The sequence below is a fragment of the Larus michahellis genome, chromosome 3 (genome assembly GCF_964199755.1).
Source record: "Larus michahellis chromosome 3, bLarMic1.1, whole genome shotgun sequence".
NCBI classification, from domain to species: Eukaryota; Metazoa; Chordata; class Aves; order Charadriiformes; family Laridae; genus Larus; species Larus michahellis.
Window position 1 is genome coordinate 23,484,850 of NC_133898.1, and position 25,859 is coordinate 23,510,708.

Sequence of the window (25,859 nt, forward strand, 5' to 3'; positions counted from 1 at the left end):
AATACAAACAGAAAGGACAAATTAGTATTTTGCTTTTACAGGGTTTCAACAATATTTTTAAACACAAGAAAAAAAAAAATCTGTTGCAGAAGGAGAAGATGTGAAATTTTAAAAGTATAGTTAGTATGCTTAACCTTTTAATCTTGCTATGCAAAATGTAAGAACTACCAAAGTATTTGAGCAACTTTTAAATAAAATGTAATAAAAAAATACTGCCATTTACTTCGGCCTCTAACCTGAAATGACTAAATGTAATGTTTCAAATAAAGTCACACTTAAACCAAAGCAGACACAAGGAGTTCAGCTAAAGTCAAATTAGTCCCTTAACTGGTGGGAGGGTGTGGTATTTAAGGATAGAGGGTATCCAGAACTGCCCTGCATGCCTCATCAACAGGAAAAGCAACGATAGCTGAAAAGTCTGAGAGAAAAAGTATCAGTCTTAATAAAATATTCATTAATATTCATTAGTGACCTAGATGAGGGGACAGAGTGTATCCTCAGCAAGTTTGCTGATGATACCAAACGGGGAGGGGTGGCTGACACTCCAGAGGGCCGTGCTGCCATCCAGCGTGACCTGGACAGGCTGGAGAGCTGGGCAGAGAAGAACCTGATGAGGTTCAACAAAAGCAAGTGCAAGGTCCTGCACCTGGGAAGAAAGAATGCCAAGCACCAGTATAGGTTAGGGGCGGACATGCTGGGAAGCAGCTCTGAGGAGAAGGATCTGGGGGTCCTAGTAGACAGCAAATTATCCATGAGCCAGCAGTGTGCCCTTGTCGCCAAGAAGGCCAATGGCATCCTGGGCTGCATAGGGAAGAGTGTGGCCAGTAGGTCAAGGGAGGTCATTCTCCCCCTCTACTCTGCACTGGTGAGGCCACAACTGGAGTACTGCATCCAGTTTTGGGCTCCCCAGTTCAAGAGGGACAGGGAACTACTGGAGTGGGTCCAGCAAAGGGCAACCAAGATGATTATGGGACTGGAGCATCTCCCTTATGAGGAAAGGCTGAAAGAGCTGGGACTCTTTAGCCTGGAGAAGAGAAGGTTGAGGGGGGACCTGATTAATGTTTACAAGTATCTAAAGGGTGGGTTTAAGGAGGACGGAGCCAGGCTCTTTTCAGTGGTTCCCAGTGACAGGACAAGGGGCAATGGGCACAAGCTAGAACATAGGAAGTTCCGTTCAAATACACGGAAAAACTTCTTTACAGTGAGGGTGACAGAGCACTGGAACAGGCTGCCCAGGGAGGTTGTGGAGTCCCCTTCTCTGGAGATTTTCAAGACCCGCCTGGATGCAGCCCTGAGGGATGTGCTTTAGGTAATCCTGCTCTAGCAGGGGAGTTGGACTAGATGATCTCTAGAGGTCCCTTCCAACTCTGAAGATTCCGTGATTCCGTGAAAAGCACGATACAAGCATCAATGATGGGAATTTCCTGTCCTCAAGCTGAGAAAGCAGTAGCAATAGTGCTGGAGCCACAACAATCTGAAGAAAAAGCCTTTCTTCCCCCCCATAGGGACACCTTTGGGTAAGACTTAGACTATACCAAGTGTTTCCTCGGGGAACTTAGAAATCTCTCTAGAGAATCTCTCTCCTACATTTATAGCCAGGCTGTATTGTTTATAACTTTGTCACGCATTTTGTATATTTAACAATATCATTATTTGCACGTGCTTTGCAGACAGTGTATTTATCACCAGCAATCCTAAGAACCTATATATCTGTTGTTTAAGTAAACTGCACTTTTTAAGTAGCTAGTCGTTTCGGTTTCTCACTGAACACGACCAAAGACTCGAGAGGCCGTGCTAGTTCATGAGCACGACTAGACTGAAGGTGCAGTCCACTATTAATGTATCCAAATTGTAATAGTTTAATACATGTTAAATGCGACTGGACTGATAGTGCTGAATTGGGCATCACTCAGAATTTAAACCTAGCCACACCTAGCCTCCCACCTCGGTGAGGAGTGTTAGAACACAAGGGGGTTTATTTTCTGCCAAAACAGCTTTGTCCCTTTCACGCAACAAGAACGTAGGCAAGCTATAAACAACAAAGAAACACTACCTTTTACTAAGCCAAATATTATAGCTGGAACCTCAAAGTCTGAAATAACAGTTTTGATGAAGTCCTTATGCCTCTAAAACTGTGTCCATTTTTTCCAGCTATACGGGTTTATCTAGTAAGAGACACCACCAGGACTGTTTGTGAAAAAACAAAACAAAACAAAAAAAAACCCTGCAGACCCAGGGATTGAAAAAAAAAAAATTCTACAAAAGCTAGAAATTAAATAAGACAATTTGTTCCTAAAAGCAGTTTACTGAAATAATTTTAGAGAACATCTTGAACTACATCCCCTTTTTTTATATAATCTTTTGTTCCGATTCATTTTAAAAAAAAAAAATCAAGCTTTTTGGGTGCCCATTGTAAGCACATAAATGCAGACAAAAATCAGCTGTATGAGTATACTTAACTATGGAATTTACTACACACAATTGCCTAGGTCAGGTGCTTTACCTTTTCCACTCTGTACTGAAGCACATTACGGTTGTTTTTGCAGAGCGGAGATAATGAGGGGTTGGGGGGTGGAACCACCCAAATACCACACAGTTAGAATTTCTGACTAGAAATATTAAAGAGAAGCTAAAATTCTTTAAAATAGCAGCATTTAGTATATCTTAGCGTACACACCAGCTAATCTCTGAAGTGCCATCTAAATCATATTCCTCTTAGTAGAAGCCCTTTTTTTCTTCTCAAAAACAAATACGTGTGCACAGTCAGTGAAAACTTATCACTCAGCAAGGTAAACACACAAAAGGCAACACTTGAACAAGATGTGCAGTCACCCTTAAACTCACTTCAACAATTACACCGCAAAACTGAATCAGGATTTGCAAAATGCTGCTTAAATTATCTCAGGAAAGGCATGAGTGAAATATCATGAACTGGAACCGCCTTTTCAAAGGCAATTCTGAACTCAGCGGGGTTTGGTTTAGTTTTATGTTTTAAGTTCAGGGATCTTCAACTTCTCCCCCGATCCCCTGCTGAGGAATCCGATGCTGCCACAGGCAGAGGTCCTCCAGCTACAGCAGAGAAGAACCTACCCCAGGCCTTCTGCCCAGCCTCAAAGCTTGCAAAAGCCTTGCTGATGTTGCAATCTTTCTGCTTGCGCCAGCTCCATGACAGCAGAATCTTTGTGTACAGTTGGAAGCCAGAAGCTCCATCTATTAATCTCATAATAGCTAATCTTTGGCCACCTAGCAGTCTCTTGGTACGGGACTGTGTACTGGTGAAGACCTAAAGGAGTCACAGCCAGAGACCCTCTTCCTCATGCTAGGATGAGGCAAAAATGAAGCACTCCGCATCACAAATATGTAAAAGCCTACATCAGTGTGTCAGGCTTCATCACCAATGTTGATTCCAGAAGTGGTTTGGCTAGAGGAAGTGAATCAAAGCATCATTCCCGTGATGATGATGCCCTTTTATCCTGCAGTTAGCCTGAAAACACTGGCTTTGACATCAACAGGAAGGGACAGCGATGAGGACACAGGGCACACATGAGCACTCAAGGTGAGGATTTGTGTCTCGCCAACTAACTATCCATCATGGTGATCTGACAAAATCAGTAAATGACATTTCTAAATAAACTGGAAATTATGCTGTTTGTAGAACTGCTGATAGCTCTGAAAACCTACCTCTCTTCTTTCACAAGACTGCATCTTGCCACTGCTGCATCTCAAAGCTCTTCTCCCCGGTCAAAACCAACAGCATCAATATTGTCATAAGCAGAAGCAACCTTCCGTGTCACCTCTTTATGCTATACATATATCAGTATTTCCAGGTAATTCTTCATAACCAGCCACTGAGGCAGGATTTAGTTCTCCCTAATCCTAATTTTTGCTGCAGATATTATCAGTAAAAGGTACACATGCAAATGCAACTTCACTAGTGACAGTGCCATCACAACAGTGGAAGCAACACTGTAAACAGGGCAAAAGGAGCATGGCTCCATTGATAGTTACACCAGTGCTTTATACACTCATCTGAGTTAAGGTCAATTTATTCTTTAAAGTTTTCTCCAGAATGCTATAAAAACACTACTCCTTAGTAAAGGCTTCGTGTCCACATTGCGTGTCAATGTTCAGTTCCCAAATTCCCAATCAAATGGGAGAGACACAGGAGAGGTCTAAAATGGGGCAGATGTCAAAACTTTTAAAATGTTTTTATCATTTTTTCCCCCAACTACAACAGACCCTTATGCCATCTGGTATCTGTTTGTAACAGGAATTCTGCCAATCTGTACAAGCTCCCACATTCATCTGCATCTGTTAGGCAACCGCCAATTATTTTTTTGGTGACCTTCCTTCAGAGCTCCTAAAGATGAAGATCAAAGCAATAAGCACAATTTATCAACACTCAGTCTTGGTGTTCTACATGATCTGACACCTTGTGTTCCTCATTTTGATTACAAAAGTTATTTTACACATTTTTGCACAGATAGAATACTAAATTAAGCTGCATGTTCTTTCTGTCCTTAACTCCTAGTAGAGGTCACATGTTGTTACGGAGAACTTTCAACAGGGATTGAGAGCAAGCGAAAAACAGAACAAACTCACCAATGCATGCCTGACTACCATGATCCAGAATGTAAATACTCATTCCCGTGGAATAAAGAGTTACTAGAGACAGAACACTGGTTTTAAAACAATCATAACCATTTCACTTAGCTTCAAAATCTCTAGCACAGTATGAAATTGTTGTTTGAAGAAAAAGGTAAAAATTACTTCCCAAATCTCATTTTCAGATTCCTGTGTGAAATTTCTTAATTAATGTATTTTACAATGACTTATCATTTTAATATTTGAACTGACATGTTCTTTTACCTCCAAAGAAAATAGAAAAGGCAGACTTTGAACATTCTTCTAGTTAAACCATACAAAAAGGAGAAAACATGATTTGGGTACCTGGTACCGATGGTCCTCTTACTTCAAAAGTGACTTGAGAAGAGGTCATACTTGCAGAACTTTTGTCCTAGGATAGTTGAAATCTGTAGAGGGAAGAAAAAGATACTACATTTCAGAAACAATACGCTACATCTGTTGCTGTTTCAAGAGGAAACACAAATCCTGTCACTTATAGGGAAGCAAGCCACTAGTGATGTTATTGTTTGAGTGAGCAGTAAAAAGAGAAAGCTCTTTAGAAGCAGCAGCAGCCACAGAAAATAGCATCCAGCTGCAGAAGACACTGTTGTAACACTGGCACAAGAAAAAAAGACTACTAAAACAACTACCATATGCAAGCATCAATATCACGCAGCATTCATCAGTCTTAAACTGAGATTTTTCAAAAAGCCCTGTTTTGACTAATGTTGCTCACAAAGAGGCCACTGGAAGTTTTATTATAAGACACTTAAGATTATGAATTTTGGCAAGCAGTCACTTCTGACAGTCTCCCTATGCTACTCTTCAGCATCCTCTTCAAAACAGAAGAAAGGTTTCATAAATAAGTTCTACCACCTTGAAGGAAAAAGGAGAAGAACCCATGACAGATGACAACTCTCTGCTGTCACAGGCAGTGAGTTGTTCATGACCTTGGACTCTGCGCCCCTACCAATACTTCCAGCCTTTCACATGGAGCACCAGCAGACTTCAAAACACCACAGCAGGAAGGGACGGCCTCTAGACTCTGTAGCCAGGACAATAGTTGGAGGATTGACCCTGCTTCAATTTTCTACCCGCTTGCAATGCACAATAACTTGATAGAAAAAAGCTGGCAGAATCCCACTCTCCCCATTACAGCAGAAATACTATTGATGCAAAATAACCTTTTATATTATTTATGAGAGTAGTAGTCATATCCAAATCCAAGTCCAGATCTTGCTAGACTAACTGTTGTCACCCAAGTATATTCCCTTGGACATGGGCTGCAAAATCATCAAACTGATTATACACAATTAACTCTGCAATGCTCTCAACTAATTAATTTCTTTATATTACTGTGTTGTGTTTTTTTTTTTTTAAACCAAGCAAGTAGAATATTTTTATTGCTATTTTTGAACAGGACAAAAGCAGTTTATTTCAGTACAATGTTGGTCATTATCATTAAAGCTGTTACTAAAGGATTGATAACAAGAAAAACCAAGGGCATTAGAGAGCAATCTACCTTTCATTAGCTCTACTACAAGCCCTTGCCTTCAAAGGGCACAGGGCAGTATAAAAGATGCCTTGAAAGCAAAAAAAAGCTAAAGTCAGATATCAAGTAGGAAGGAAAAAAAAAAGCTCATAATCAATCCTTAATCCTGCCAGGCAGGCAGACAGTTAGACTGCAGTTTAAACACCTACAATTTTTCTTCTGGACCTTTTCCTCCTCCTCTCCTAATCTACTCATTTTCTAACTATTGCTGCCTTTACTTTACATTCCTTTTTCTCCTCCCTTCATGTCAAGGGAGATGACTTTTCAGTGGTAAAATGAGAGCAAGAAAATGGCAGCAATATAGATGTTTCTGGTCATACATTCCAATTCTGCATGTAATCTTTTACAAGTAACATTTCTATAAATGACAAAATCCCAAACTAATACAGCTAGAAATAAGCACACTTAATAAACAGGAATTCCATGATGGGCACATCCTTTATGAACTTCGTCACATGTATGTCATTAAGTTGTCTGTATGTTAACAGTGACACATTCTAGCATTTATTTTTAGCAGTTATTTATAGACACAGAAGGGCAGCATGTTTCAGTGCTGAAACTAAAATCGGACTTGTGAAACTGGTCCTGTACGACACAAAAATCTCAGTTTAAAGCAGAGAATATAGACTACCAGCATGCATTTATGAAGACACTGAATACTTCAGAGCCTTGGCTGTGTTCACTGATTGTCCTTGCTTGGACACCCTTTAACTGAAAAGGTTAGGCAAAGTAGGCAAAAATGCCTTGCCAAAGAGTACAAAGCAGGTAAGTGACAGATGAAGCCTGAACCCAGTTCCCCAAAGCAAGAACAGGCTTTTGCCTTGTAAAAAAAGTTGTCTCCAAAGCCAATGCAACATGACTCAAAATTAAACTTGACGAAAACCAGTATATCCGTCTTACTCCAAATTAATTAACTACCCATTCGTTCCTAGAAAAAAAACTGAAATCCTGCTAAGTCTATAAAGCTTACAGCCAGTCTTGTAAAAATTTCGTGTACCTACTCACAAGGCATTTGTAGGCTTTTCTAAACTGTCTAGCAAAAGAATATTACTTTTCTATGTAACAGTAGTTAATTGTAAGGACATTGATAAACTGACTTCATAAAGCTGTCAAAATTCCGCTCAAAAGGCACTTTATCTCAAAGACCTATTCTACATCCCACAAGGGATGTACATCAGGAGAAGAAAAAGTCTAGTTTACATCACCAAACGCAAGCATGATTTTTCTAGCAGAACTGCCGTTACAGCAAGGAAAAAACAGATGTGCTTTTTGTTAATGAATCAAGCCTATGTTGTGTATTATCACACACTTATAAAGCATTCTGTACTTTCAAGACATGATATGAAAACCCCTCCTTTAGGGAGAAAAAGCATAAGTTTAGCTGTTTAGTTGCCGCTGGTTCCCGAGGGAATAATTTAATTCCTAGAGGGAAATGGCACGAAACCCCAGACAATCAAATCCTCTGACCAGTAGGTGTCAGGCAATCTTTTAAACACTATAATACCTCCTTCAGATTTTCAGTAGTGCCTCACCGAAGAGGCTAACAAAGAATAACAAAATCCTCTATGCTCCCCACACCTGTAACAAGGGACTCTTTGGGAGAATGTAAAGAATCCTCAGCTCAGAGGGGTCATAACTGTCTGCTCAGGGGAACTGAAACAAGTTAGAACAGTTACATTAAAAAATGTTAAACGCTTCCTAATCAGCAAATATTAACAAGTCAACTGAGCAGATTTACGAACTAGAAGTCCTTATGCACCGACCATTTTTTAAACAAACTTTGGGTTCGAAAGTATTAAAGCTGAGTACACATCTGCTGCAACTACACGCACCCAAATGCTACCCTGGGGTGCAAACAATTGCCCCTCATCCTATGTCCCACCTCCACCCTTTGATCAGCTTTTACGGACTGCAACTACATGCAAACAAGCAACGAGCACTTGAATCTCAGTCCTTGCCTCATGGGAAAGAGGTCTCACTCAGGTAGACATTCACACAATGGTATCAGCACTTCAATAAAAAAAAAAAAAGTGTTTCTCTACCTCGAGATTCTTGCTTTCAGAAACATGTTCTTTCCCACACCATGTCACAGTTCAAGTCTCTCACACTCTCCTCCTTTCGCAAAGCAAACCCTTACCTGTCACAGCTTCTGGAGACTTCCCAAGGAGATGGTCACCGCACAGCGGCAGTGGCACTCTGAGTCCTGGGGCTGTCCTGACCTGCCTTCAAAAGCTTGACTCAGGTAACCCTGCCCATCAACTAATCTCACTGTATAAAACAGGCTGTCTGCAAGGCTTCCAGAGCAGGGGCAAGATCCACAGCCTAGTAGGTAGGGTCACTGCAATCTTTGTTCCCCTGTCACAAGACAAAGCTCTCCTCATGGCCTTAGACGGGAAGAAAAGAACTGGGAATCTTGGTAATTTCAGAAATCCACTTACTTGCCTTCATACACCCAAAAGAAAAGCAACAAAGATTTTAAGCATAGTATCCTGAAGGCTGAACAGAAGAGGAAAAAATGTACTCTTTGTTCTAATATTGCCTGTAAAGCTTTCCTTTCACAATTTTCTCATCCTCATGGGCACCTGAAGGAGTACAAGGGTGACAGGAGTTAATATATTTCCCTAAATAATAGTGAACCCAAGCTCCCCCTCCCAATTCTAGAAGTGCACTTCTAGAAGATGCAGGCAAAAAGCCATGGACCCGTAAATGCACTTAGAAGAGAAGACATTTCAGACTCTTCTTCTGGCATAACACAATCAACTATTCAGTATCACAAAACATCATAGCTTTCCTCTAAAATGAGGTAGCAAAGTTCATCATGAATGGGGAAGACCAAGATAATTTTTGGTTGTAGTCAAAATATACCAGAAGATGGAGTTAATTTAAAAATTCCAAGCTTGAAGTTCATTTGAACCTTCTGGCTTACAGGTCTGGTGGTATATAAAACCCCTTCATGACCCTTCAGCTTCAGTAAATTATTTCCATCCCCACCCCCCTTTAATTTCCTTAACCTTTCCAATATATTTTAAGAGGTATTGTCTGTTTGCTGTCCCATATCTTATACCCAGTATTTCAGGCTTAGATAAACACACACCAAGTAATAGCCTAGATGCAAACACTGAACAAATTTTAGACTCGAAAATTTGTATCATTCATAAAGCCCGATGACATGCTCTCTCTCAATACAAGTGACATTTTTAATAGCAACCCAAATAGGTTTGCGAGGCTCTGACTTCTAACGCTCTAGGGGTAATGTTTGAGACAGGCTTAAAGTACGATGTGATCATTTTTTTCTACTGCAGAGACTTACAAGCCTGAAGGCCTTGAACTTTCTTTTTGTTGTACAGACAGAAGGCTTTCAAAATTAGGCAGGAAACACTTTAGGCAATGATATTTAGATAGATCTGAATGAGAAGCTGACTTTATCAACTATGAGCTGGTTATAAGGGCTGCAGAATGGTTGGTTATACTTAGTACTAGAATGAAAAATACACATTGACATCTAATGAGGGAAGGGAGGGGAGACAAACAGACCAAACTTCAGGAAATTCTATACTAGCTTTCTAAATTGGAAGGGCTCCACAGGGAAAATTTCTACTAAAAATAATCAGAATTCATAACAAAAACAACTTCAAGATTGAAGGAGAAGCAAAGCGCTACTCTTCCACTACATGGGGGGAATCCAAAGTTTTGCAAGTTCTATCCTCTCTAGGATGCATCTAATTGAGCGTGAACTAAAATAACTTAATTTAAGCTCCTAGGAGTTAGATGACCCAGATCACATGAGACCTTGACCCTTTGCATGGCCTTAGTGCATTCAGTATATTCAGTATTTGGCAACATGCTGACAAGAAAGCCAAAAAGCAGCAGACTTATACCAAAATATACTGTGTTACATTTCCTCCCCCACCCCCTGGCAAGCCCCAAAACCCTACTTAATAAACTATTGGTAGAAATTTCTGATGTAAAGCTATCAACCCAAAACTCTCTTGGATAACATTATGTTTAAGGATGACTGGATAATAGCCCACAATAGAACACAAATTTTTCAATTAGGGTAAAATATGGCTTATAAAAAAATTCCATCCATTAAAAAATTACTTTTAAGATATCCAGGTATATACATTTTTTAGAGGTACTTGATGTGATTTTTCAAAGGTAATTAGACAGACAATTAAAATGAGACAGCTAGGTACCTAGATGCCATGATATTCCTGGAATGCATTTTAACACTTTCAAACATCTGGTTCTTAATGTAAGAATATTTTTAACCACTATATTACTGAATTTGCCTAGTTATCTGTAGAAAAATAAAGACCATCTGTGCACAAACAGGCTCTTTCATACCGCTAGCACACATTTCATCACAGTGCAGAATACTGGTACTGCAAAAGTAAACATATATGCTCATTTTTTTTTTTATATAAAGATCAAAAGGGCAAGGAGTAGTAGGCTGCGGTATTTTACTTTTCTGATATTAAGTAGACATTCTCCACCTTAAAAGTACAAACTCAGGAGACCGATCAACACCAAGGAGAGATCCAACTCCAGCCTGAAGCAGGGGAAAGGTGCCACAGCACTCGACAGATGAGAGCGCCCAGGAACGGGGCCAATGCAGGGCACCTCAGCCCACTGCACCCTCCCTCGGGAAGCCTGCGTTTGAACACAACACTGCACTACAAGAGAAGGTACTGTACTTCTATTTTACCTTCTTGAAAGCTGTACTGTCTGCAGCGATAGAAAATCCACCACGTGTCAGATCTGGTGCTATGCTGAACAAAGAAGAGAGATGAGCCAGCCACACAAAACTGCTGTTTTAAGACACAGTTTTGTCATTTTTACTCACACCATTAGACCCTCAAGCATAAAAATATTAACTCATGCTACTTCAGACTATACCTTTAATATTTAAATTATATCTACTTGAATCCAATTAAGCTTCTAGTATGAAGAACAGATTTGCTTACTTGTGGTTGCTCCTAACAAGGTATCAGAATATTATAAAGTATATCTAAAGTAACAAATTAGGTATGTAATAAAATTAAGCAACAATAATTGACAACACCTGGATTTTAGAGCAAGGTCAGAGGATATGCTTGTCAGGACACTCACTCTAACAACTGGAGGAGAATTTTTAGAAACAACATTACAGCATCAACTCCTTAATTTTCACCCAAAAAACCAGAAGGTTCTTCCTGCCCGTCCTCTCCCCCAGCACCTTGACTGCATGAGAAAGGACGGCCACAAAGTCAGCAGCTCTCATACTGCATTGCAGTATTAACACTGGGCAGAAAACAAACTTGCATACAAGATTTGGACATGCTGTGCCGGTTCAAAGGCAGGAATTTTACCAATAGGGCTATGCTGACATTTAGAAAGAAGCAAAGCCCAAATACTACTTCTGAGACAACATCACATTAATATATAGCAATAGAGAAAAATATCTTTAAGATGCTATTTTCAGTAACAATTTAACTACCTGTTTGCAAGGCCAAGCCAGACCTGGTAATCAAACGCAAGATCCTTATCTGACACACTGTATTCACCTATAATGCACCTGCTTTGTTTTAAATAAAAAGAACTTAATGGTTTTCAGCGTTTCTTAAATACCTGTCCATGTAACAGACCGTTCTGTCTTAGCTATGTCACAGCAGTTTTGTAGACAAAGTTGTTGAAAGAGACAGGAAACGGCTGGGGCATATTTGCAAGGAAACCAAAACAGCCTGGGTTTGATTTCTCTTTGCTGAAGTGTTGTTCATTATTAACATGTGGCTGACAAGATCTTAACCAGGTAGTAATTTAGTTCTTTGTGATCATACTAACATTCCTCACTTAGAAATGACACGGACAAATAACACGTATAAGATTCCCCACAGCTCTCTGCATTCAACACAACAACAAACAGCTTTTTTAAAGGTTCTTCAAAGCCTGTATCCGTTTTATTGAGGAGTAACCAGCTTTAATAAAGAGATTAATTATGCAGCAGTTCAGACTGGTAGCTTCTATTAAAAAAAAAAAAGCAGTCCCTTGATTTTTTATGTATTTTCTACAGTTATTTTACAGGCAACAGTGCTAGAATAGCAATACATATAAAAATCTATAAGGAAAAATATTTTCTGTGATAAAAAATAAGTCCACTTATCCACTATTTCACTCTACTATTAAAATTTTTAAATTCTGGAGCCTAATCTCCATCTAACAGCGCATGCTTTAATGAATTAAAACACTAACACCCTACAAGACAAGCTATTGATTAAAAAATAAAGGGGAAAAAAAATAATAGGAAAATGAATCTGTGCCCCCTACAGCAGCCTGGTTAGGAAGCAGGCAAAGAAGTTAACCTGGAGTTGTTTTATTAGTCCGAATGAGATGGAGAAGGGAGAGCACAAGCCGTTAACGCTGTTAGCGTGCTCCCTCGGCCCGGAGCACAGACAAAGAGCGGAGCTGAGCACACCCACCGCCGCCGCGGGGTGCCCGGGCCTGACGGGGCCTTACCGACCGCTCCTCACCCGCCACCGCCTGCCCCACCGCCGGGCTCGCACCGCGGCTGGCTCCGGGCCCTGCCGCATCCCCGGGCCCGGCCGTGCCCCCGCCTCCCGGACGCTTACATAAGGCCGGCAGTCGCGGGACCGCCCCGGGTGAGCGCTTTCGGCAGGGACGTAAATAAACGGCCCCACCGGCTCGGCATGCCCCCCGCCGGCGGACCGCCCAGCTGCGGCGCCGGCTGCATGGCTGCCACCGGATCCCCTCAGGGCCGGGCCTCCCCTCAGGCCGCTCCCGCCACCAGCCCACCCCTCCTCAGGCCCCCTCAGCCACGCACACCAACTAACCGTGCCCCACCGCCACACGCCGGGCCAGCAGCGCCGACTGACCTGGCCGAGACCCGCTCCCGGCTTCCCAACCCCTTTAGCGTGGGGCTGCGGGAAGCGCCGGACGGGCAGCCTGCCCCTTCTCCCGCGGCCGGGGTCGGGGTCGGCAGCCGGTACCGGCGCGGCGGGGGTCGGGGGGGAGGGAGGGGGCGGCCGCCAACCGGTTCCAGCTGCCCCCGACCGAACCGGGGAGGGGCGGCGGGGCGCGGGCAGCCCCACGTGACCTCGCCGACGCGTCGCTCCCCGAAGGTTCGGCCCCGCCCTCCCCGCCGCAGCCAATAAGCGGCAAGCAGGAAGGGCGGGGAGGACCGTGCCGTTTCCTCGAAAGCCCTGGGACTGGGAAGGGGGCGTGGCCGGGGCGTGAGGGGCGTGGCCAATGAAGGCGCGGTGGGAGGGGGCAACCGGCCGGCGGGAGCGCTCCACCCTCCCCAGCTCTTCTCAGGGCCCGGCACCGGCCGCTCCCCGCATCGCAACACGCCCAAGTGCCGAGCGTCATCCCCCCGGTACCTCCCGCGGGGAACGGCAGCGCCCTCCCGCCGCTGGGCCGCCAGCCCAACCCTCTCAGGCCCCAGGTCTCGTCAGCCGCGCGCACCAACCACCCGTGCCCCGCCGCGACACCCCGGGCCGGCGGGGCTGACTGACCTGGCCGAACGCCGCTCCCGGCTTCCCAACCCCTTGGCGCGGGGCTGCGGGCGGCGCCGGCCAGGCTGCCGGCCCCTCCTCCCGCGGCCGGGGGCGGTGGCCGGTACCCGGTACCCGAGGGGCGGGGGGAGGGGGCTGGGCGCCAACCGGTTCCAGCTGTCCCCGGCCGAACCGGGGAGGGGGCGGCCCCACGTGACCTTGCCGACGCGTCACTCTCCACGGCTTACGGCCCCGCCCCCCGTCGCAGCCAATAAGCGGCGAGCAGGAAGGGCGGGGCGGGGACTGTGCCGTTTCCTCGAAAGCCCTGAGTCTGGGGAAGGGGGCGGGGCTAATGAGCGAAGGGGCGTGGCTTGCCCGAGGGGGCGTGGCTTGCCTGAGGGGGCCCTGAGGGAGGTGAGGCGAGGTGGCGGGTATGTGGGGCTGTGTGGGACAAGGGGGAAGCTGGATAGGGGTCTTGCTGAGGCGAGGCAGGCCTCCACAACCATTTTCCTACCCCCTGAGGTCACCTTGCCTCAGGTCAGGTCAGGTCAGGTCCCCAGTACCCAGCCTGGGAGCATGAGAGAAGGACAGGTCGTCCTCGAGGTTCGCAATGGCTCAGGCAGCTGTGAGCTCATGGCATCAGGGGCACGATGGCTCTGTCTGTGGTATGAAGGGGCCGGCAGCGTGCTTTTCTTGAGAAGGGCTTTGGACTCTGTGGATTTGGCAGTGGCTGTCTGTGTGTCCTGTGCAGGTGTCCCAGCCCCACTGGCAGGCTGCAGCCTCCATTTCCTGCTGAAACACAGGGTGGCAGGAGCCGGTGCCCTCCTGCTCCCCACACAGCTGGGTTACAGAATCACAGAATGGTAAGGGTTGGAAGGGACCTTTAGAGATCATCTAGTCCAACCCCTTGCCAAAGCAGGGTCACCTAGAGCAGGTTGCACAGGAACGTGTCCAAGCGGGTTGTGAATGTCTCCAGAGAAGGAGGCTCCACAACCTCTCTGGGCAGCCTGCGCCAGTGCTCTGGCACCTTACAAGTTAAGAAGTTTTTCCTCATGTTGAAATGGAATTTCCTCCCAGGGAGCCCCCTTGCTGTCATGCGGGTGCCTCTTCCTCTGCGCAGCTCTTGTTGCCCCAGTCCCCAGTCATGTGGCCAAAAGGGCTGTCATTCATGGTACAGTTAAAAACATGTCTTCAAAGCAATGGCACCAAAGCAAACCAATGTGGGAATGCCCATGCTGGAGTTCTGAAGCCGCAGGCAGAGTTTAAGTGTGATACTTCTGTTTCAGGGTTGCTGAGACCATTGGTTGAAGACCCCAGAGGAGGCTTTGCTGCGCTAAAAGGTAGCTTTGTGTTTGTCACTGTGACTTTGTGGCTTTCTGAGACCTGATTTTCTGAGAAAAAGGGTATCCCACTGTAATTCACCCAACAACGTATTAGAAATAAAGGGAAAATATTTTCCTCTGCTTTTTTTTTGAGGGAGCTTGTGCTCTATGGAGCACAACTATGGAGTTGTAATAGTATGACCGATCCTTTCACTCTAATAATAAGCTTGCATAAATAGTTTGGTAAGGAACTGGCTTCTGCTTTATACAGCTTGTGTCAGCTGTCAAAGCAGCTGCAGTTTGTATATGTGTAAAAACCACTTATCCTGTCTTGCATTGGAAGTTAGCACCGTTAGAAGTATTCTGCTCTTTGCTGTCCTTCCATCCGTCGTTTAAATAAATAGATGACTATTTTCCATTCATTCACCCCCTGCAAATCCAGCCATGTGTCTAAGTAATTTGTGACACAGACCTAGATGCTGTAGGAAAAATGAATGTTAATATCAGATATTCTATTGCAGAGAAATATGTAATACTTCTGAATTGCTGAGGTCTTTATTTGAGTATTGCAAGATCAGAGTACCCTGCTTAAAGGAAAAAAAAAAGATAGGTGAAGTTATGCAGTAAAAGGAAATGATAGCCAAAAGCAGTTTATTTTGAAGCCAAAAGGATAAGAGGAATTCTTCTGGGTAAGGAGGAGGGAGGGTTGGTGAAAAGTGCTTGTTGCAAAGTGAGGATTGTGTTAAACGTGAATGTAAACTACTCTAGTTACAAACACTTAGTAATTAAGCAAACAGTAGGAGCCATCACTTCTACAGGTGTAATCAACAGTGAGCTGAAGAAAGGAAGAAGAAACTTTAGAGAAAATACTATGTAGAAAAGTAATTGCCTACTTGTTTTCTCTTGCCCATTTTTAAGATTTATTAGTTCAAGTAATTTGTTTGAAAGCTGGGATAGAATTCAACACCTTCAAACATGCTTTGGTGTGTTAGATTTTTCAAAAATGAGTCTTTGATATGGTGACAGTCATGTTATAAAGTTGTATCATTAAATTTTTGTTAAAAATGAGAAGTATAACATTTGGTCTCTTTCAGCCCTAAGGTTTATTTCAAAAAATGCCTGGATCTAGTCAAAACTATTATTGCACTTCCTACAATAATTCATTATAGCTAAAAATTTAAGCCCTAAATGGATTCAAGAAATACTCATGTGTTCATTTTATTAAAAATGTACATCTCCCTATTTCTTCACCAAGATGAGAGAAGCTAATATAATCAGCTCAATTGAAATGCTTAGGGAATTTTTTTTTCTCCTTGTAAACTTACGTGGTGGATTTCAGCTAAAAGCTGACATTCTGTCAAATAAACCATTTTTTAATTCTTCAGGAATCTTATAATAGTATATATTTATTTGTTTGGAAAGAATGTTAATAGGAATTTCTATGCTGCATTAAGAGAAACAGCTGATTGTAAACAGTGTAATTTGTCATGGCAACTTTCAAGGACTAATTTTCTCTTTAAAGGTAAGTTGAGTTTGTCAAAATCAGAGATGATGTTCTTCATTCTGTAATTGGTAAGGCTTTTCCAAGGGGAGAAATTTCGTTGAGCTGTACGATTCTTTTCCCTAAACACTTAACGTTACCATGATTGCATCAGTAGGGCGGCTCTTTGGGTGGAGGCAAGTTGATTGCTCTCTACTCAGTCTCAACCTGTGAGATCCCCATCTTGCTTTGTTGTTAAGCCTTTCACTGAAATACAAATTTTAATAACTTCATTCCTGTAAATAATTCCACTGCACTACTTCTTGGTCTTGCTGAATAGAACAAAACCAACTACTTAAGAACGATGATTAAGCTTGTGCTCAGTGTACAGCAAGTAGAAAAAGGGTGGGATGGGAAATATTGTTATGTTTTGGCTTAACCTGAAAAAAGGCTACTTTTAAGTAAGCTTGCCAGTGTACTTTTTTTTTTTTTTTTACTTTTTCTTAAGGAGTTGCTTCAATATGGTTGGATCAGATAAGGTCATACTTTGCCATGACGCAGCAGGCAAGTCTCAGCTACTCCTTAAGATAATATAAAACTGTACAGTAAATAGACCACGTAGATGAGTTTATAGAACTCTTCTTAAATATCTGTCCAAAAAGTGAAGATTGCTGATCTGCTTTTCTTGTTTACATAGCAACAAAATAAAACGAAATGGGGTTTTATATCATATAACCTGAGTTGAATTGAGCTCCTGTTTGCAAAAGTCCCAAAGAGATCCAGAAAGACAAGGCTAGAAGATCAGTTTCAAGTGTGCAAACACAAACTCTATTTAAACTACTTGTGCACATGTTGGAAAGCACGTTTTCCCCTTTCCACTATAGTAGTTTCATAAGAAGTACTAGAACTTAGCCAGTGCTGTCTGGCAAACTGCTTTGTCTTTGTTTTGGCAGCAATGCTGTTGTGAAAGTAGTGAAAGAGCTAAAAGATGCTGTGTGCATGCAGCCTCCCCAAACACTGTGGAAGCTGCCTTAAAACTGAACTTTGCTCCCATAAAGTGGGGTTAGAGGTGGTGTGTGCCATAGGCAGAATAACAAAGTAGCCTTGAGGCTGTACCAGTTGAGTTGTGAAGCCCCATGGGATTTATGCAGCCTGTTTTTTGTAAGTAATGACAATAATACTTGCCCAAGTGCAGGAAATAAGTGATTGAGGCTGATGTATAGGACACACCAGCAAAACCTGTACTAAAAAGGCACTAGGAAATGCATTTGAGGTTTTATGTCCATTTCTGTAGCCAATGTAATATTTTCTTCAGCTGCCAGAATTATAGATTCAACCTATAAATCAAGCCTCATTCATACTATTAGTGATTATAAAGATTGTGAACATCAAATTATAGATGTGCTTCTTCCTCCTCCATAGATTGCATTATCAGTGCCAGTGAACTGCTTGTACCAACACCAGTGCTTGCAGCTGATGAAAGCTGCGTGTATTTAGATGAATTGCGCTCCTTATTTTACTGCACTTGATTTTTCTGCAGTTGCTCTGGCTCTGATGGGTTATTGTGAATAAAAATAGCTGGTAAAATTATGCAAATGAATGCACAGCATTAGGCATGGAGTATCTCGTTCGCTATTTTTTATGCTTGTGTAGAATCACTTATTCTTGAAAATGCACTTCTGACCTTTTCTCTGGCACTGAGAGTATTGCTGTATCTTTATCTAATGTGAAATCTGGACAATTTACAGGCACTAAAGAAAAGCGATGCTGAGAGACTGGAAGGTATCAAGCAAGAATAAAAATTGCAAGGCAGTAGAACTGCTATTAGCATGGTAAAAGCCTCTCAGTCTCATGGAGAATGATGAGAAAAGATTATTAGAAAAAGGCCTGTTGTGCAATGGCATTTTCTCTGTAATGTATACTGTAATACAGTATAATATATTTTTCTCTGTGGACGAGTTAGCAGTTAGGGAGAAATGCATCAGAGAAGTGGGTGGTAAGAAATAAGCAAGAAGATAAGGCTGTGTTTAAAACTTTTTATATGCCTACAGTGAGCAAGCCTAGGAGATAAGCAAAAGGTGTGGAGGGAGGGGAGGAATGCAACTCTAGATTTGCAATAGCTCAGATTTCTCTTTGACTAGGGGACATTATTGCCTAATTATTAGGATTAGGTGTGCTGGTAGCAAGTGCGACAACATATCAGAGTGGTGGACAAGAGCATCACTAAGTACAAATGTAAAATGAAACCCTTATGTGGCCACTGTTAACAATTATCAAATTATAACATGAAAAAGAATAGTTGTAGATATTTCACTTTCACCTGTAGGAAATTCAGTCATTTTCAAACACTTAATTTTCATATATAATCTGGCACCAGTGGTAGACAATTTTACAACATTTGAAAATTTAAAAAAAAATCCCAGGTGCTAATACAATATTGCAGAGAAGAGATTTGGATTAGAAATGAGACATTATAAAGTAGTCTTGAGAGTGCCCGAGCATGATTTGCTTCTTGATCTAAGCTGGTTTATAGTTTCTGAAATGACACATGTATAAGTTTTATTGTGAAACACCTAAATAAAGAACTAAAATACCACACCATCAAAGCACCACATTTAAACTGGCCAGAGTCGATTACAAATATGAAACTTTTGGGGTTTTTTATATAACTAAATCAAGTTATATAGTAAGTTTTATGTGCGTATATAACCTAAATTATATAGTATGTCATATACATAACTTTTTGTCTTATTTTTGTATATATAAACATACATGCGGTGTTCTCTGAACTCCTAGCTCTGTCTGCCTACCATTTACAAGGCATTCTCTTGTGTTCTTTTACAAAACCTTCTTGTGTTACAATCTTTACCTCGTTGTCTCTGAAATTGTACTCAAGACCTCCCATGTTCCTTTTGTCTGCAGCACCCATTTCACTGTGCCAGAGACAAGGGTGGTCAGAACAACTGTGGTTGTGGAATATGACATGGATAATGTTGATTTTTTTTTTTTCCTTTCTTTCTTTTTTTTTTTATGTTTCATCTCAACAACAGGGAGGAACACCTGCCCTAAGGTAAGGGAAGATGGGTTTTGGCTGTGGTGTGGTTCAAAATCCCATTTCAAAGGTCATGTTTGTGCTTGAAATGAAATGTGTGGCTGAATTTTATGCTCTGCCAGATAACAACACTAGTGATGCAAGTGCTTCCTTTGGACTCGGCAGGTTTTGGTTGTTCTGTGGGATTTTGTTTTTTTTTTAATTAGGTTAGTTCTGTGTTGTGTCAGTGGGCTAAAAGAATTCAAAGCCAGGTTGGATGAATGTTAGAGCTGTCTGGGCACAAGTGGGAACATTGGCAGCTAGAAGTTAAATCCTCTTTAGCTGACAGGGAACTGCTTGCTGCGACAATGGAGCTGTAGAAAAAGCAGCTCAGAGACAGACTTATCATTTGAGGTTTGAAATGTAGGCAGGTATTGGTGAGCGACCTCAAAGAGGACTTCTGTAGGAGAATAGGAGAACTTATCAGTTACTTTACACCTATTCTGTATTCTTGGCTGTCTCTGTCACGCTCAGTCAATAGCTCTTGTAGCAGAATGTGCCTATTCTGTCCATAGCATTGAACATGTCCAAAAATCAGATTTTTTTTTTTTTCTAAGGCTAACAAGATACAAACCAGAAAAGCTTTTTGGAGCAATTCTAGCTCTTATTCTCCTTGCTGGAAGGAAGGAAGAACTCCCATCTCCAAAATTCTGCAGATACATACAGATGTTTGTAACTTTGAAGATGACAACCTCCCTTGTTTTACAAATCCAGATTTACTTGCAAGTAGGTTGTTGCTCCAACTGAGTCTGACAGTTCTCCTCAGTGGTTGTCTCCTCATGAAGCTGTTCACAAGTTTGCCATTTGCATTTTAGTTATAAGAGCAACCACTACGAAAATGTAAGATCAGTGGTAAAAATGACATGCTGTACAGCTGAACAATGCATAGCATTTGTGTAACAGCATCAGAAACTGGTTTATCAGGTTCACCCCAGACATGTAAAGGATAGATAAACTTTTGAAACAGTGAAAAATTTATTGGAGCATCAGTTGGTTTCCTCACCAAAAAAAGAGTACCAGGACTAATGATAACAAAATAAAAGCTGCAAAATCAAGGATTTAACTGGTGTGAGGTAGTGAGATCTCAAAGGTAGCTTGTTGGTTGGTGTGAATCCCTTTTCTGTGAATCACAGAAGAGTACTGAAAATCTCCCCAGCTGCTCTCAGCCGTGAGAGACCAAAAAGAGGTCAAGGTGTGCCAGGAGACTGGCCCGATTCCAAGCCTGTGTGCAAAGGCAGCACAGATAAAGCTGCAGACAGGCCACAGACAGACTGAGGACTGATTAACTAAAATGTGCGAGGCTCTGTTTTGTTGGTGCTGTCAGCTCTGACAGCAGGATTGTGGCCACAAAACTCAGCTGCTGGTCACGACCTAGGGATGCTGCGTGTGGCTGGAAAACCACTGAAGGAGTAACCCTCCGTGCTGTCTTGCAACTCTTCCTCTTGGGACTTGGCCCTGGGGAGACATCAGGTGAATTAATGATTAAAATAATCTGTGGGGACGGCTCCCAGCGAGGAAGAGCTGTGCTGCAATGCCAGAGTGCGTTTGGTCATCCTGAACCCAGGCCAGCACTCCACAAAACGCAGCAAGTGCATTCACTCTGGGTGCTACTGGCAAGAAATGGGGCACTGTTTTGAGATGTGACTATTAGTCACTTGAAGACATAAGTCATGTGGGTTACTCTAGAAGACCATTTGGGCAGAAAGTATCTTGTTGTTGCACTTTGCATTTCTCTGGGCTGCAAAAAATCCCGCTGATTTGCAGGGAGGTAGTTTGTGGCTCCTACCAATTTCCTTAACTATTGCCTTGCGCTGAGACTGTGTTGCTCCATAAACAGCACCCATCTGCTTCCACAGTGGAAAAGTATTTACCTTTAAAATCTAGTGTTGAGTTATGGGCCAGTTATGCACTGTATTACAAAACTTTCGTATTCTTAAGGTATAAATAAACGTGTTAGCATGAGGAGTAAAGAGCACAGAAATGATTTCGTTTAATGTTAAAGGGAAGCCTGTGCCATTTCCCTGCTGTCTTCCAGAACAAGATGCAGTTGTAGTTATTTCCATTGTTTCCCTTCAAAGTATTGCTCCAAAGTTATACTCCTTAAAAATTTATCCAGTTTTTAACATTATTAAAACAAACCAGAATTCTAGTATCCCGGGGGCTCAGAACAGGAACTGTATTAAGGGATCATATAACACTCCAAAGACTTTTTGGAGACTAAGCAGCCACCTTTGTTCAGTGGAATTAGAACCACAGAACGGTTTGGGTTGGAGGGGACCTTAAAGATCACCTAGTTCCAACCCCCCTGCCATGGGCAGGGACACCTCCCACCAGACCAGGTTGCTCAAAGCCCCATCCAGCCTGGCCTTGAACACTTCCAGGGATGGGGCAGCCACAGCTTGTCTGGGCAACCTGGGCCAGTGTCTCACCACCCCCACAGTAAGGAATTTCTTCCTTATGTCCGATGTCTTTCAGTTTAAAACCATTACCCCTTGTCCCATCACTACACGCCCTGGTAAAAAGTCTCTCCATGTTTCTTATCAGCGCCCTTAAGTATTGAAAGGCTGCAATAAGGTCTCTTAGAGTAGTGAATCCTGAAAATCAAACAACAAAAGCAAATGTGATCTTTCAGTGGGTTTCTCTTTTTGGCCCAGATCCCAGGACTGTGTGTATGCAGTCAAAATCTGTAAAGGCTCTTTGATGCTGTCTGAAATGAGGAGTCTTATAGGGAATGAGCGTTAAAAGGCACCTCCAAAATCCCATTCTTTCTACCCAGGGATGGAAATACTGGGAGGGTTTTGAACGGAGTAGGCTGGTTCTGAGACAAGGGGACCGCCTTGCCTCAACAAACTGCTATGTTAGCTAATTCCTTTATCCTATGGATCTTCTGCAAAGGATCCTGAACTAAGCCAAAGGTCAGGCTGAATTAAATCGAATTAATTGAAAAGATAGTAAATGAACCAGGATTTGACATATTCTGAAACACAATTTGTGACTCATGCATAGGAATCATCACCTCCAGCTTCAGAGCCAAGATAAAAGTTTATTTTTTCACACTCTCAAAAGGAGGGAAGGGAATGATTCAATTAAAGCAGGAAAGGAAAAGCAGCAGTCACCAAAAAAAAGAGACAGAAAAATTCCTGGAAAAAAATATACAATGGGAAAGGATACAATTTAAAGCCAAAGCAAGGGAAACTGACCTTAATATGTTGTGGCTCCTCAGTCACTTATTTCCTGTTTATTTCTATTTACTTTGTTTTGCAACATGCTCCAGACCTTTAATATTTTCTAGTCTAAATAAAGAGTTATGGCTTGTTTTGTCAAATAACTTCACAAACAGCAGATGTTTTTGCAGAAATACATATTAAAAAAATGCTTTTTGTTTCAATAAAGAAAGCATTTTGCAAACTATTAGAGGCAAAACAAAGCTATCTTGTTTTTTCAGCTCACGCAGTTGCACAAAATAACTGCGCTGCTCAGAGATGTTTTTATAGTTATTAACTGAGTTAAAACATTTTTCTAAAAGTGTTTTGAAATTAAATATTACACGCTATGAAGATAAAAGTCTATCAGCATCTCTTCCCCACTTGTGTGGGACTAATGTCATGCTGCAGGCTTTCCCTCAGCAGTGGCACGTGAGCTCTGCCTCTCCTGTCCTGACTGTGCACCTCCTGACCTAGGACATTACGATCCTGTTTTGTGCCACTGGGAGGGTAAGAGGGCAAAATGGTGCAGGGCTCTTTCCAGATTTCAGTAAGAAAAGCCCAGCAACAAATGAACCAATGAAATAGCTATTTCGATACAACTGAATAAAAATAGGAACATAGATAGTGAGTAAATCTTACATCCCCTCAGGTGGGACAGACCCTGGATGGATTTTCCCTTGGCTTGCTGTGAAGATCCTGTCTATGCTGTGGTGCCTTTTATTTTGCATAATGAACAAAACCATTTATCTTCTCCTGACAGCCTGGACTGTCACCACTCTCATATCACCCACCAGTGCATGGCACAGGCCAGCACGGGGCCCTCCAGCAGGTTCCCTTGCAGTGGCTACTCCTGTGTGTGACGCCTGGCAGGGCAGACATGGTCACTAATTCCTCCAATACAACATCTTCCATGAGGATCCCAATGCAGATCCCAAAGGCCCTTGCTACTTTGTCAATATTGTCCGAAACCAATTGATGAATTCAAAATGTACTGGGAAACAGGAAAATGTAAATGCACAGCCTAGGGACGTAAACTTCAAATTTCTTGGTGAACTGCACAAAAGAAATTAAGCATGTTAAAAAATAAAAAGAAAAATTGTCACTAGCTGAGAAGACAGCTGGGAGAATGACCTGCACAGAATAACACTGAGTTCCTGCCAAAACTTTTTGCCCTGGGTGACAATGTCACCTTTATCCGCCCAGTTACAGATAGGTTACGACCTCAGCGGTAACTTTTCAGACAGCAGCTCTTTTTAAAAATAGAACCATGGCTTTGCACTAAGAGCAGTTTTGCTTATAAGCTCAGGAAGCAGTGAAGCCTTGTGACTCATGGCCATCCTGACTTCATTATCTGCCTATTTCTAAACATTAATTAATGGCTGTAATATCATACTTTGTTTACTCTGCATCTTATCTCGGGGCTTCATCCTGCAGCCCTTATTATAGCCCTTGTGTTCAGTAGGACGGTTTGCATGATGGAGGATTATTCATGTGAACAACTTATTAACTGGAAAGCACCTGTAAAAGTCCCCTACAAGTACTCCACTTGGCTGTCCTCAACTCAACTCAAGAAGTAATTAGTTATTTGCTAAAGGCCTAATGCAATATCTGTATCCATCAATGAGTAGGCGTTGACTTCAGTATGCTTTAGTTTAGGCTTTAATACTGTGGTCTGTCATCCTCTGGGACCTGCTAATGACCTCCACATTGAATGTCTCTTTCCTGGAGGACAAGGGTTGGGAACATTGTGGAGACAGTACCCACAGCTGTCACGGGGGGAAAGGACCCTGTCTTCGTCCCAAGTCACCAAAGCCCACAAGGCCAGTGTGAGTGCGTGTTCCTAGTGTTTTGCTGAATCAAGGACCTTCAGTCCTAAGTGGTAGCAATTTCCAGGGGGTCACACTTATTACCCCGTGGGCCTTGTTTGTTCACACAAGGGTGTTGTTTATCTGCAGTCACCCTCCTTCCTTAATACCTGAAGCAGAGCTGACACTGTATTGGAAAGGGGAAAAGCAATGACACATGGGACATCAAATTATGGAGCCATTTGTCTGCTTTCCCATCTTTTCTGTGGAGTGCTGGGGTGAGTTCTGCAGCCCTCCACTTCTCCAGGGGAGTCCTGCATGAGTGAATAACTCACCTGGCAGAACGCCTAGCCCCATAAAGCATCTGCTGAACCTTTTCCCAGGAAGCAATTTAAGAGGTGAAGTCACAGCTTTTCCATCAGCAGTTTCAAATAATTTGATCAATACTGCAGAGGGCTGGTGTCACATGCATAATGCCAGGGTAAGGTGCAGAAACATCATGTGAATACATTCCTTTGATGCCAGGGTTTGCAAAACAGTTGAGCACCTTCCCATCACCAGCTTCAGACAAAGCCTCCTAACTGCATAGGTAGAAACCAAGCGTGATCTGCTCCAATGGCAGAATACAAAGCCTTTCCCTTGAGCCCTGCATGCCTTGTGTAGATAAGTCACACACATTTGGGCCAAGCCTTTGGCTCTGCCACCTCCATGTCATGCTGTCTATTTCTTTGTTCTCTTCCCCGCAGTGTATCCATTGTGTCTGTATTGTGCTACACACTTCACTGGGAGAACAACTCCAGCCAAGTGGAGAGCAGCTTGACCAGGGAAGACGTGGAAAGGAAGGAAGAGGAAATTAAGGTAATCAGGCTGTAATGTGCTGGATTATTTGGCACCTTGGGCTCTCTCCAATGTTTATACAGATTAAAGCAGCTGTTCCTCATCTATCCCAGGCAAGGACTGGACATGGTCCTGGGCAACCAGCTCTAGGTGGCCCTGATTGAGCAGGGGGGTTGCCCCAGATAACCTCCAGAGGTCCCTTCCTACCTCCACCCCTCTGTGATTCTGTGATCTCAGAGCTGGCTCGCGCAGGTTTCCCTTTGCAGAAGAAAAGTCCCATTAAGAAAAAAAGTTCATTAAGTCAGAGAAGCAGTGTTTTTCCCATCTGTGCCCACAATGCCAGCAGGGAATGTGTTTAGGAAGTGAGAACATGTGGGGGAACAGCTCTGCCCCACCAGCTCCCACCTTTTATGCAGTGACCTGGGGAGGTGGTACTGGTTCTGCGGAGAC

At 42.8% G+C, this 25,859-nt stretch overlaps 2 protein-coding genes across 20 annotated transcripts in view; one reads left to right on the top strand and one right to left on the bottom strand.

Moving 5' to 3' along the window:
- The window catches only part of GPCPD1 (glycerophosphocholine phosphodiesterase 1), a 48,979-nt gene extending 35,094 nt beyond the window's left edge, over window positions 1-13,885 (bottom strand). Inside the window, exons 1-3 of one of the 13 annotated variants that reach the window (XM_074579166.1) lie at window positions 13,009-13,300; window positions 10,887-10,950; window positions 4,951-5,033 (exon numbers count right to left, since the gene is read on the bottom strand). In XM_074579166.1, the coding sequence (XP_074435267.1) occupies window positions 4,951-4,999 (49 nt within the window). In that variant the 5' untranslated portion in view covers window positions 5,000-5,033; window positions 10,887-10,950; window positions 13,009-13,300. Of the gene's footprint in view, window positions 1-4,950; window positions 5,034-8,315; window positions 8,348-10,886; window positions 10,951-12,673; window positions 12,931-13,008; window positions 13,301-13,689 lie in introns of those variants that run through there. The other 12 variants (XM_074579164.1, XM_074579157.1, XM_074579162.1 and 9 more) reach the window with 12 other exon arrangements.
- A 903-nt stretch (window positions 13,886-14,788) lies between these two features.
- Window positions 14,789-25,859, top strand: part of SHLD1 (shieldin complex subunit 1) — an 81,551-nt gene continuing 70,480 nt past the window's right edge. For 4 of the 7 annotated variants that reach the window (XM_074579177.1, XM_074579174.1, XM_074579175.1 and 1 more), the window contains exons 1-3: window positions 14,789-15,008; window positions 19,521-19,540; window positions 25,319-25,430. The gene's annotated coding sequence lies outside the window, so the exon portion shown is untranslated. The remainder of the gene's footprint in view (window positions 15,009-19,520; window positions 19,541-25,318; window positions 25,431-25,859) is intronic. The other 3 variants (XM_074579176.1, XM_074579181.1, XM_074579182.1) reach the window with 3 other exon arrangements.